The sequence below is a fragment of the Zonotrichia albicollis genome, chromosome 5, assembly GCF_047830755.1.
Source record: "Zonotrichia albicollis isolate bZonAlb1 chromosome 5, bZonAlb1.hap1, whole genome shotgun sequence".
Lineage (NCBI taxonomy): Eukaryota > Metazoa > Chordata > Aves > Passeriformes > Passerellidae > Zonotrichia > Zonotrichia albicollis.
In genome coordinates, this window is record NC_133823.1 from 19,032,631 (window position 1) to 19,045,050 (window position 12,420).

At 41.3% G+C, this 12,420-nt stretch overlaps 1 protein-coding gene across 2 annotated transcripts in view; it reads right to left on the reverse strand.

The window, feature by feature from the left end:
- UNC5C (unc-5 netrin receptor C) overlaps positions 1-12,420 on the reverse strand; it is a 243,902-nt gene that overhangs the window by 87,078 nt on the left and 144,404 nt on the right. For both annotated transcript variants that reach the window (XM_026791990.2, XM_005484617.4), the window contains exon 2: positions 1,074-1,295. In XM_026791990.2, coding sequence (XP_026647791.2) covers positions 1,074-1,295 — 222 coding nt within the window. The remainder of the gene's footprint in view (positions 1-1,073; positions 1,296-12,420) is intronic.

The following is a 12,420-nucleotide window of genomic DNA, read 5'->3' on the forward strand; positions in this document are numbered from 1 at the left end:
ATTTTTACAAATGAATACACAGGCCTCAAGTCTAATACAGACTTTTTTTTTTACAGCCTTTCTTCCTACACCAACCTTCCCTTTTTCAAGTGAGAGTACCAAGAAAAGCTTATGCTTTTGATCTCTGTGCAAATAAATGAGCTGAAACAAATAAAACCTGGTTCACAAGAGACTTCCAAGACATCTGGTGGAGTTATTTTTCTAAGTAATTAGACCAAGTGGTGGTGCAATTCCCAAATGGAAAGTACTTTCTCGCTTGGTATCCAGTTATTTCTCAGGGCCATCAAAACAGCAGTAAGTCCTGCTTCTCTCCTTGCCTGTGTCTCAGACTCTATTGATTACCAGTCTTCCCAAACATTGCTTTATTACTCAAGTTTTTAACCCTTCCCCCCAGCCTTTTTTTTTTTTTTTTTTTTGTGCTATGAGGATCCTGTTCTACTTCCATGAATGTCGGTGGGATTTCTGGTATTGACTGAGGAAGGATGCTAAGATACTGTAGTTCTCCTTCTTACAGGCTCTACAGAGCAGGCAGAGCAGTGCAATGAATAACAGCAAGGTGCTTGCTCTGGATCAATAGTGCTCTAAAGTGTGCCCAGGTGTGCTTTCTCCTTCTTTCTTGCTGAAAACTGATTAAATTTCTCCTATTTTTCTCATATCTCCCCAAGAAAACATCATTCTAGTAACAACCCAATTGCTCCTTGACACTTTGGGGAGAACGTGGTTCTCAGTCTGTGACAACATCACAGGGCAACCACTGTGAATTTGTGACACCAGCGAAGCGAACTGGGAGTAGACCTGTCTGAAAAAAGGAATTTCATTTCGTTTGTGCATGGTTGTCCTGGTTTTCCAGTTTCAGATTAGGTCAGAGTGCTCTACACTCCTGTACCACTAGCTGACTTGGATGCAGGCACCACCCTGTGCTATGAACATTTTGTAATGCCAGATATGGAATTCCCAGCTCTAACAGGAGTAAAGAAAAGCAGCTGCCTTATGAAACAGCTGCTAGATTACAACAGTGGGCTTGATATTAATGGTGTTCATTCTCATCCCTTCACAACATAACACAAACTCACCAGAGGTTTCATCTACTCTCTCGTCCACCACATGGTCCTTCTGATGAACCCACTCACTGTTGCACTTAAAATAGATTTGTGTGGCTGGGCTTGCTTTGCAATACAGATTCACAGGCTTGTTCTTCACAATGTAAGCCTCTTCAGGTTCAATGAGGAAGTGGGGCAATGGCTCTGGAGGATCAGATGGAAAAGTTTCTGGAAGCTCATGAAAAAAGTCGTCATCTGTAAAGAAAAAAACAAGAATTGAAATTCAGCTGGCAGACACTTGCAAAAACTTCATGAAAATTATAAAGGTGCATAATTTTTTAATAAAATGTTATCTTAGGAGCATTCCCAAACTGAGGCTTAAATGCATTGCTCTTTCCAGACTGGAAGAAACTGTTCTTTACATCCTGAGCATTCTTATCTCTCTATAATGTGACAGGGTTGTGCACATTCACAGTCTGGGATCAGTCCTTTGTTACCATCATTGGTAATACCAGCAATAAAGCTTTGTGTTAGTGCTTGGTAGAGTTGCCTGCAAAACCATAAAGAGAAATAATCGAAACTTTCAGAGGCTTCAAGGCCACATTTTCAATAGTGACTTATCACACTGCATAATCAGGTGCATGCAATAGCTACTGCCAGCTGAGGCTGGTCTAATTAGGAAACAGCATCTTTTGTTTCAGGTGAGCAATTTGAAATCTGCTGAGGGCAAAAGTCTAAATGCCAGTCCAGTCTGCACCTCTTTGTTCATATTCTGACTCTCCTGCTAAGACTACTAAGGAAGGTGCCAAGCTGTGCTTTATTTACTCTGTCAGTAGAACCTTGCTCTGTGCAGTCCTTGCTATGGAGAGGATGTGGGAGCTGGGGCATGGGACAGGGAGCCTGTGAAATGGTGACATTTTGGGCAAACAGGGACACAAGTTATTGACATAAGGAACCTCAGCACCTCTCTGGTGACGCTAGTAAAGAATTAAGTCAATGAAAGTAGTCTGGAGAATTAGGAAAAGAATCTGTTGCATGGAGGCAAGACTAAAAACACCAAACGCGCATACTTCCCTTTCTCCCTCCCTCTTCACTAATCCCCTTTTACAAGCCCTCTGCCCCTTCGTGCAGAGGAAACCTTCCACATCAGAAAGCACCAAATTCAGCAGAGAATGACCCTCTCCCCATCTTCCTCCCCACCTGCCATCAGAGCACAGGAACATGCAAGAGGCTCTGAGCAGCAAAGTGGTGGGGGGCACCAACTCCTGACAGACCCACCAGCAGCGGTGAGCTGGCAGCTCTGAAGGCCTCACTCAATCTCTCCTTTCTGCCTCTGGCACAGTTATCATTACACCTCCTGACAGATGCTGATGCTGATCAATAAAACTCCACGGAACACCCAGCTGAAAATCCTGGCTGGCTGTCTCCTCCCTGCCACTCTTGATGAAGATGAAATGTCAGGTGGTTCCCTCCCCAAACCTGAGACCTCCCTGGGCAGGCCCTGTCCAGAATTACAAGGGGGATGACTCTCCTTCCAGATACTGCTTTTCAGAAAGACAAGAAGGAACAGGGACATACGAAGGACAGAGAAGGCAATATGGTACCCATGCCATGCAGCTGTATGAAGGTAAACTGCATATCTTCATCACTGATGGGAATACCTTACAGAGCAAACCATTTTGTGAACCTCCTAAACTGTTTATGAAGAGAACATATGCTCACCATTTTTTCTTTTTTTTTTTTTTTTTCCCACTGGCTTTCATATTAATTTAAAAATACTCCTGTCCTTCTTGGTGTCTCGTTTTATAAGGAATATTAGGCCTGACTCACTACTGCATCACTCCCTGAGAGTTAATAGAAGTGAACTGGTTCAAAGATAGAAAAAAGGGCCAATAAATAAGGCCTGACATTCTTTTAGCAAAGGGAAAATCTGTGACACACTATAACACTTCCATTTCCATCTCCAATTAATCACTTCCAGATACTCAAATTAAATTTAATTTTTTATCACTTTCCCATGCTTCCTTTATTTCTGCAGTTTCCTTTTCACTCTGACCACACCAGCCTCCTTCCTCTGCAATCCTATTTCCTCTCCTCATTAGGGATTTCTTCCTTGCTCCATTTTACTCCCTGTTTTTTTTCCAAAAAGAAAGACGAGTTACAGTAAGCTAATGGGAGTCCTCATTTGGTTTCATGACAATGAAACACGTCTGAACTGAATCAAGAGGCTTTTTGGCATTCCTCATCCCCTTCCATGCACACCTCCCCTCTTCCCCTCTCCCACATGCTGCTCCATAGACATCCATGACACAGAAACATTAGAGATGAATCGTTTCCCCTGAATTGCCACAGGACGTATCTTTTTCTTCTGGTCATTTAATTGCAAATCAGCAAGCAGACAGATGGAAACTAACAAAGCACACATATGTTTTACAATTAAACAAGTATTGCTTCACTAATTTCTGGTGACTGGAAGAACAAATGTATTTATTTTCACCACTAAATTTCTGCACATTATCAAAGGCAATAATTACAATGCCTGACCAATTAACTGCACCTTATCAAAGATAACTAGAAAGTCTAAAAGGAGGGATCAGCAAACTGCAAAAAAGAAAAAACCAAAAGGAGGTTTTCAAAATAATTTTTTGATCAGCCTGCAACATGTGTGTGGGTTTTGGCTTTTCCTCCTGGAGGTAAACTGCTTATAAAGTTTAGGTATTATTTGTATGTATTCAAAGTACTGCCCAGTACATTATGATCTAGTCTCACATTTTGATTGTGGTGATAGCTGCTTGTCTCCACCAACCTGGCATCCCAGAGTCAGATACAACAAGCCTATTTTCTTACTGCCTTCTTGCTGTGATTCCTCCTTACTCCTCTTGAACAACAATAAAGCTCAGCTTTATTTTTCACACTCTCTCATTTCTATCAAGAGGCATCTGAACCACTCTTAAATGTTAGGGATATAGATGGAAACCATTCACAAACTGTCACACAAATAGTGCTCAAAGGCTGCCTCGTCCCTGGAAACTGGCATTTAAAACCATCACTTTCAGAAAGAATTTAAGATAGTAGCAAAGAAAGATTTTTATTTCTTTTTAAACTTGAGAATGCTCATTCAATCCCTGCCCTCATACTGCTGCTGTTAATAGCAACAATGGTGTTTTTTTATAGAGCAGTTTCTCAAGAGGAACATACAGAATATCACCATGACTGTGTTTGGCAGAAAAGGCAGCAATCCCACTGTAAAGCTAGTCCACCTCCATTAGCACTGAAAGACCCTTGGTCCTACTTTTCGATGCTGAAAGGCAACAGGTGGCCCAATCCACCTGTGTGAACCGCAGTGGGAAGTCACTTGGTGTGTACTGCCTCCCCCAAAGGAATGGGGTTGGGTGCTGCAGGGTGCTGCACACCCTCCCCTCTCACCCAGCTGAAGTGGCAGCATGGTGCTTTAGGGTAGAGAGGGTGTGCAGCCCCAGTTCCCCTGTGCCAGGCAGTGACATTTGCTTCTCAGGATGAGAATCTTTTGAGGAAGAAGAACCTTAAATCCCCTCACAATGGCTTGCACATCACACCAGGCACAGCTGTGTCACAGCTTAGGACAGTCAGTCAATCAAGGTGCTGATATGGGACAGGGCTCTGATCCATGCACCTTAACACACACCTTGGAGCCAAGTCATGCATTCCATTTTTTTTAATTACAGCCATATGCTGTCATGCTTTCACTGTAATGCTTGCAGCAACATGCAAGCATAATTTTAATGTTAGTGTAATTATATAACAAGATATTCCTAAAAATCCAACAGAAAATGCCAATATAGGACATTTGACTGTGTTGGGATTTTTTGCATTTCTCTAGAGAACAAGACCTGGTAGCACCAGACCAATCTAATGAATCTGTGTTTTCATGAGGACACAGCTTCTAACAACCAAATAAACACTTCCATCAGTTTCTCCTGACCAGCTCTACTTAAACACGAGTCATTCTTGAGAGTCAAACTGACTCAGATTTTTCAGGGATGATTTTGTTATCACTGTGAAGCCTGTTGAGCCAATGTCTATAATTTGGATAGGGATTGTCTCTCATGGTGTGCTCCATTGCTGCATGAGGGGATAAATCTTGCCTGAGACTTTGATCTGCATCTTCCTGACGGTTATGGCTGGTTATTTAAAATGCTCGTCTCCCAATGGCACAGCAAAGCAGCAAACTTTGTAACTCTCTTATTAAACTCTCCTAAGTAGCTTGACATTTTTTTTCTTTTGTCTGGAGGAAAAAAGCTAATTAAACCATTTGGGAGCGATCTGGAAGTGCAAATACAAACAAACACTAAAAATTCACATACTTGATTTCCAATCATTATGCCAATGTCATGTGCAGCAAGTTCCCCTCACAACTTTGATCAAACACAAACACAAGACACACATTGTTCTCCCCTGTTGTAACAAATCCCCTTCTGTGCTCAGTAACTTTGAGCTGCAAGTTTACTTCTGCAGTATGTCACATTCATCTTTATTTTCACATAATAAAGTGTACAGCCCATCTGTTGTTTTTGACTGATTTATATTAGCAAGACAAAAGACCTGATTAATGGTACTGCTAAACTGGTTCCAGTAGTGCAATTCATTCATATTAAGAAAATAAATTTTTAAAAGCCACTTTAATCTATAAACTTAACTTGGAATTTTTATTTTAGTTGCTGGCCCAAATTTGGATACACTTTTATTTGCCTTCTGTAGTATCTGTCAACTATGTTTTTTAAAAGCAAAGTCAAAGGCAAATCTACAGGAACAGGGGAAATGCCCCTGAAATCAGCATTGAAACAATCTGGCATGGGCTGTCACATGTAGGAATTTTAGCTTAATTTTAGTTCAGCTTTATTTTAAAGTAAAACAAATCTTTGCCTAAGTCAGGAACCTTTGATGTTTGGAAAGGTCTTCACTCTTTTCATGCATTTGCCTGTAAAACTGTACATAATATAGCTCTTCATGCATAACATGTGAAAAGAGAGATTTAATGGCATATTTCCCCTTTTATGGATTAGTATCCCTGCTCTAATCTGTGGCAGGAAAATATTGTGCTCCATACACCAATCTATTCATCTCTAGATCACTAGTTTTATTGCTATATACCAAGCTTTAATTCTCATCAGCCCAGCATATAACTCAGTAGATATCTGAACTGCGAGACTTGAACTATTATTGCTTAGATGATAATATATTGGACCATTATCTCTTCATGCGAGACCTGAAGCAAATTCTTCTCAAATGGAATTTACTTCAGAATGATTCAAGAGCAATTTAAAATGAATGGCTGCAAAGTTAATTCTATTTGCATTTGGATGCCCATCACTCGGCAGGACCATTCCCTGAGCATTGCAAGAAAGGCAGCTGGAGTTTACTGTATGGATGGGATTTCTGTTCAGGTTTTAATGTTATGATTAAAAAGCTTTCTAGAGTAACAAGTACTGTTTACTGTGAAATTAACAGCAGGTGCTAGCTCAGCTAGACAGCTTATCAGGATGGAGGCAAGGGTTTGGATTACAGTGCACACTCCTTCAGGAAAGGAAAATTGCTTGGCTGGAAGTCCTTTAGTCACAGGGTTTTCTATCCTCCTAGGAAGGGCATGCAGTGCCACCAAATGGGAAGCAAAAAAAACTGTATGCCATAGAGCCTGTCTTCACCTTAGAGGCCCATAACAGCACAGAGCTATGAATCCAACATTAGTCCAAGCTGAACAAAAATTGTGAGGAAACAGGACTTATTTCTAAGAATCACTAATGAATAGTTTCCATTTTAAAAGGCCCTCTCAACCCTGCCTCAGCCTTGGAGACCACACAGGGACAGAGAATGGGCACAGCAAAGTGCAGCCTGTGCCTTGATGGAGAAAGCACATTTTACTGCCTTGACCTGGGGAGAAGGAGAGTGGCTTTCTCAGCACTTACCCTCTGTCAGCCCTACCTCTGGCTGATTGCAAGGTGAGCATGCAATAAAGCAATCACTCCTTATTCTTCAGCACCTCAGAAGGGGAAGGTATCCTCAAAAAGCCCAGGAAGTCTGCATTTTTGCTACAGCAAAATATTTGGCCAACCTTGGAGGCTGGCATCTGCTTGGTTGTAGCTGAATTCACTGGCAGGCCTTTATGTGCCTGAAGATGAGGCTTGGTTTTGTGGCAGCCCACAAACCAGATCCTTGCTGAACTTTGCTGGACCCTCCTAGGAGAAAGGTCAAGGGAATTTCTGACTCAGATTTACAGAGCACCCACAAAATTAAATGCTCTTTTCATCAGGGAAGGCAGAGTGCAGGCACAGTCTGGGAAAAGTGACAGAGAAATCGATAGGGCATGCAATGTTCATCTTTTTTGGGTGACTTCAGTCCAGAAACAGAATAAATAATGACCACGTAGAGGAATGAACTTTCCCTGCACCTGCAGCAGCTCAGTGAAGACTCTCCTAGCACATCTCAGCTTAACAACACATCCCCAGGAGATCAAACCCAAGCTTTGCTTGTACTTAACAAAGAACATATGCACTGAGCGGCTACATATCCGTCAGAAGGCTGCTGGGCAAGTCTCCCTCTCAAACACAGGAACATCAAAGAAAAGCCAAATACATCCTTTCCTGTCCTTCTGTACTCCTAGGCAAAAAAAAAAAAAAGAACTTTCACAGCAGCACAGGAATCAATACTTGATCCATGGTCAGCCAAAGGCACAACCTGAAGCCCTTTAAAAAATCCAGACAATGGGCATCTCAGACACTGGAAATTCTGGATTATTGGCTCAACTAAAGGGCACAGGAAGGAGGTTTCTGATATTTGGACTCAGTCCTACTATACAGACCATCCTAAATAAAGAAGCCATACCTAGAACAGTAATTGTGCTTGTTAAGCCACCACACTCTGGCTAGCCTTTCTCAGGAAGCTGTGAGGAGCTGAAGGGGAGAAGGAGACACCATGCTTTCCCCTTTAACAGCACTGCACAGTCTGCCATTACACTGGGGGACTGTGAAGGGTGGGAGCTGCAGCTCAAGAGCAGGGAGGTTTCACAGTCAAAGAAAGAAGCCAACTGAGTGGCTGCTGGTGCTCCCACCAGGCAGCCCTTTGTGGAGCGGAGCCCTCTCCTCTTGTGCACTTCTCTCTGTGCCCCTATTTTATGTGAATGCTGCATGTCCACATATAGAGCCAAGGGCAGAGGAAGATGAAAGGATAAATGGTTATCACTCAGCCACAGACCATGTGGACACTGTGCAACCATGTTGCCTATAGCAACCAGCGTGTTCTCCATCTCCCCTGCTCTGATAGCGCCATCTCCTTCTCTCAGCCCAGAGCTTGGAGTACATCCAGCCTGGCTCACCCTGGCAAACTGCACTGCCGTTAATCAACAGCTAATTCCAGTGGAGTCAAATATGATTTGCATCAGAGTAAGGAAAAGGAGAATCACATCTAGATGAGGAAAACACTGTATCACCTTTATAAAGAGTTTTGCAAGTTATATCTTACCATTGGGGAAAAAAAGGCACCTTCCCCCAGTTTGTTTAATTCATAATTATGATTAGAGTTTCTGCTTCTCTTGAAACTTTAACATCAATCAGATGAGAAGAACATTGAAAACAGAACTGTCAGTGCTCTGTAACAGAGGGAATTTTTTTATACATCCCACTGCTAATTCAAGACAATACCTGCAGGTATATATGTAGACATGACATTTAAAGTTCTGTATCCAGAACATTACCATTGCCCTGAGACATACTGTCAGACTACCAGCTGCTGCCTAAACATGCAAGAGATGGTGGAGGTACTCATTAGCATTGGACTCAGCCTAGGAAAATGCCAAAAGATGGTATGGTTTCATGCAAGGCAATTGAAAATACTTTCTGTTCTCATATGAAGAGCACCAAGCTGTTCTTTGAGCAACAAAGTTTATGAGACTTGTTGTCAGTGTAGGAAACTTAATGCAGTAATCTGCAAGCTCTACTTTCTATGAGTCTGCCTGACCATGTAAATAGATGAAAAAGGCTGGAAGCAAATCATCAGGGGCTGAGGCTGGCTTATGATCACTGAGAGCATGAAATGTTAAGTGAAGAGGCAAAGGCCCTGTTTCTTTGCTGCCCTGCCCTGAGTACCAGCAGTCACATCTCTCTTTGAAAAATATTAATTACTTCTGATGGAAACTCGTTGTGCTTTTACAGAGCTACTGGATAAGGTTGGCTCAGTTACTGTGCCACAACTCTCAACAGTACAGCACTTGAAAATAAAATGCTTGACAAACAGCAGATGATATCAGTGACATTTCAAGGTGATTACCTTGTGGAAGTTTGTGCCCTCTTTCCACTTCCAGGGTTGTCAAGCATTGGAACAGGCTGCTCAGGGAAGTGGTTGAGTCACCATCCCTGGAGATATTTAAAAGACGTATAGATGTGGCACTTAGTGACACGGCCTAGTGGTGGATTTGGCAGTGCTGGGTTAACAGTTGGACTGTCTGATCTTAGAAGTCTTTCTGACTTAAACTATTCCATGAATGTCTGATTTGTTTAAAACTAATAAAATATTCATGCTTGTGGAAAAAAAAAAAGTGGGTTACAGACTATCTCCAAACTTTATCTCCTTGCTCTGTCATGTAACAAACTCACAGAGAAGCATGCAAGTGTTACTTTGCCAAACACTCACATCATATTGTAACAGTGAGCTACAGGCATTTAATTGGAAAATTAACACAGCTCCTGTTGGATATGGTTGTGCTGCTGGAGTTCAAGCCTATTAGTGCTAGTTGTGACTTTGATACAGATGCAGCGTATGAACAGCAGAGAAAGCTCAGTGCCAGCCCACAAGGTTTTGTGTCCTACCTCTTAAGCATTTTTCATTTTGGATTCTAGATTGTGATGGGTCTGTGTGATGGCATGAGATCCCCTCCTAACCACCTGAAAAGCAAAGTCTAATTTGAGACACTTCTGCCCTAGCTGCCATTAGTGGTCATAATGGTTGACACAAGGTCAAAAATTGTGAAACCTCTGAGGAGCATCATTTCCTCTTCAGTGTTAGGCTTCACTTCCCTTTGACACATTAGTCCTGAAGCAGCTCCAGGCTCTTGACCCCTTCTTTAACCCTGATAACTAATTAAAGATGGACAAGGCTTAGGCTAAAATACTTTTTGTTAAACCTATTCATTCTCAAGTCCCCTTCAGGCATTCTTTGTCACACAGGACAGAGCCTGCCATATTTACATGAACATGAAAGAAGGTGCCTGTTACAATAACACAAAAAAATCTCCTTTTACAAGACCTGACAACCTTTGTGGTTAGATGGCAGAATGCATTTTAGAGCATATAAAATATATTCTCAACACATACTGGAAATAAGTTTCCAGGGTATAGTCCAAAGCATACAATTCAGGAAGAATCCAAGGATAATTAACTCTGAACACATTTTTAGAATTAGAAGTTTGGACTCAGGTTCTTTATCTGACTGCTACATCAGCAGTCTGAACATGGTGCCCCCAACATGATAAATGATAAATTTTTCATTTTCCCAAGTGAAAAATTGATCCCACCTTTTCTCATGCTCTTAAAGCTCTATCATGTAGTTGAAACAAAGAGCTCAGGCCAGAGTCATCAGCTGCAGGCAAATGGATTTTAAGGCCAGTGGTAAATCACATTACACAGCACAAGTTTGTTTAATAGGGGAAAGCATACTGCTACCTTGAGTGAGGATCTGTAACTGAATGTGGCACTTTACAAATACTTTCTCTGCTCTTTATTTTGTTTCATATTAATAATTAAGTTTGCTTTTTGCATCAGTGTGTTGGGGTTAAAATGTCAACCTTTTTTTTCTAGCAAGAATGATAATTTTTACCCTTACTTTTCTGATTATTAAAATTGCAGCAGAGCTTTGCTCCCTGTTTGGTAACGCTTTCAATGAAAGCATTTTTGTCTCATCAAAAAGTGATGATCCAACATCTCCTGATTAATAAAACTGAGATCTAATGGGATGTCATGGGTCCTAATTTCATGAGCTATCTGAAGTGTATAGTTAATCTAGAAATCAGTGTCACTGCATCTCAGAAAAACACGGGACACTTAAATATACCTAAAATAATAGCTCAGTTGCATGGCCACCTGGTTAAGGCATTGAACTGAGACTCAGAGGATTTATATTCTTCTGTAACCCTGGGGAAATCTAATCTGCCAGGTTCAGGGTCCCATCTGCAAAATGGATGTAGGATCCCAATAGGACTCTTTGTTCACTATCTTCAAACTGAGCAAATAGCTCTGTACTCAGATGCTTCCTTCAAAACTTCTCCCAAATGCATGCATAGTATCATTTGCTAAACAGTTACAGAAATGATCCCAAACAAATGTATGCTTATAAAATGACTAGGGAACAAAATCTGTCTGTGCTGGTGCTGATGTGAAGTTTCCTCTGGTGTCCCTTTGCATCAGTTTAGCAGCCCGGCCTTGGGTGCTCTGAAGGGCTCTCTCCATGGGCTAGGGGAATACTGCTGTCCCCAGACAAACATTAATCCTCATGAATATCTACATAGTCACTACTTCTTTTAATGGTTCTTAATGAAATTATTATTTGCTTGGTGCTGGTTACCTAATTTCATCCACAGCAATTTTTTCAAGAACCATAAATTATTTTGTATGAGGCTGATTTATCCCAGCAGAAGTCCAAATTTAATTAGGAATCCATTAGCTAAATTCTAAACAGGAGCTTCTGGGGGGAAGGGGAAAGGAAGGAGCGGGGAACTTGGGAATCTGAACACCAGATGTGGAAAAATCCTTAAAAGAAGTAGAAAGAGAATAGAAAACATAAATATCTTCTTATTGAATTAAACACCTAGATATTTATAGAGCCAGATGGAAAAGCACAGATTAATGCCTAGGATCAGAAATATGACTCAGACATTTATTTATTTATTTTGACTAGCAATTGGTTTGGTAAGTAGATGAGATTTTGTAAGCAGATGAAAAACTCTGTTCCACTTAAATATTACAGTTTCCATCATGAAAATACCAACAGATTGTGTGTGCTATATATACTAATAAAGCTAATAATGAGCTGTTCAACCAACTCTTAACACAAAATAATCAAAGGCATTCCTCCCTCTGAGGGAAAATGAAAGCAAAAAATGTTTATTTGCTTTGGAAACATACAGGATGATTTCATCAGCTAGCCACCTTCATTCAGGGCAGACACATGAACAGTGTATCTCACCAAGCACATGTCTATTTCCAGGTGAACATATCCTCTCCTCTTGCCACTCCACCCTTACCATCAGCAGACACAGCAAAGGAAAGATGATGGGAGATGAATGCTGGAAGATCATTGGCACTAACACCCACCCTTATCCTTTCCTAAAGCTGGAAACTGTGATGGACAATGTCCA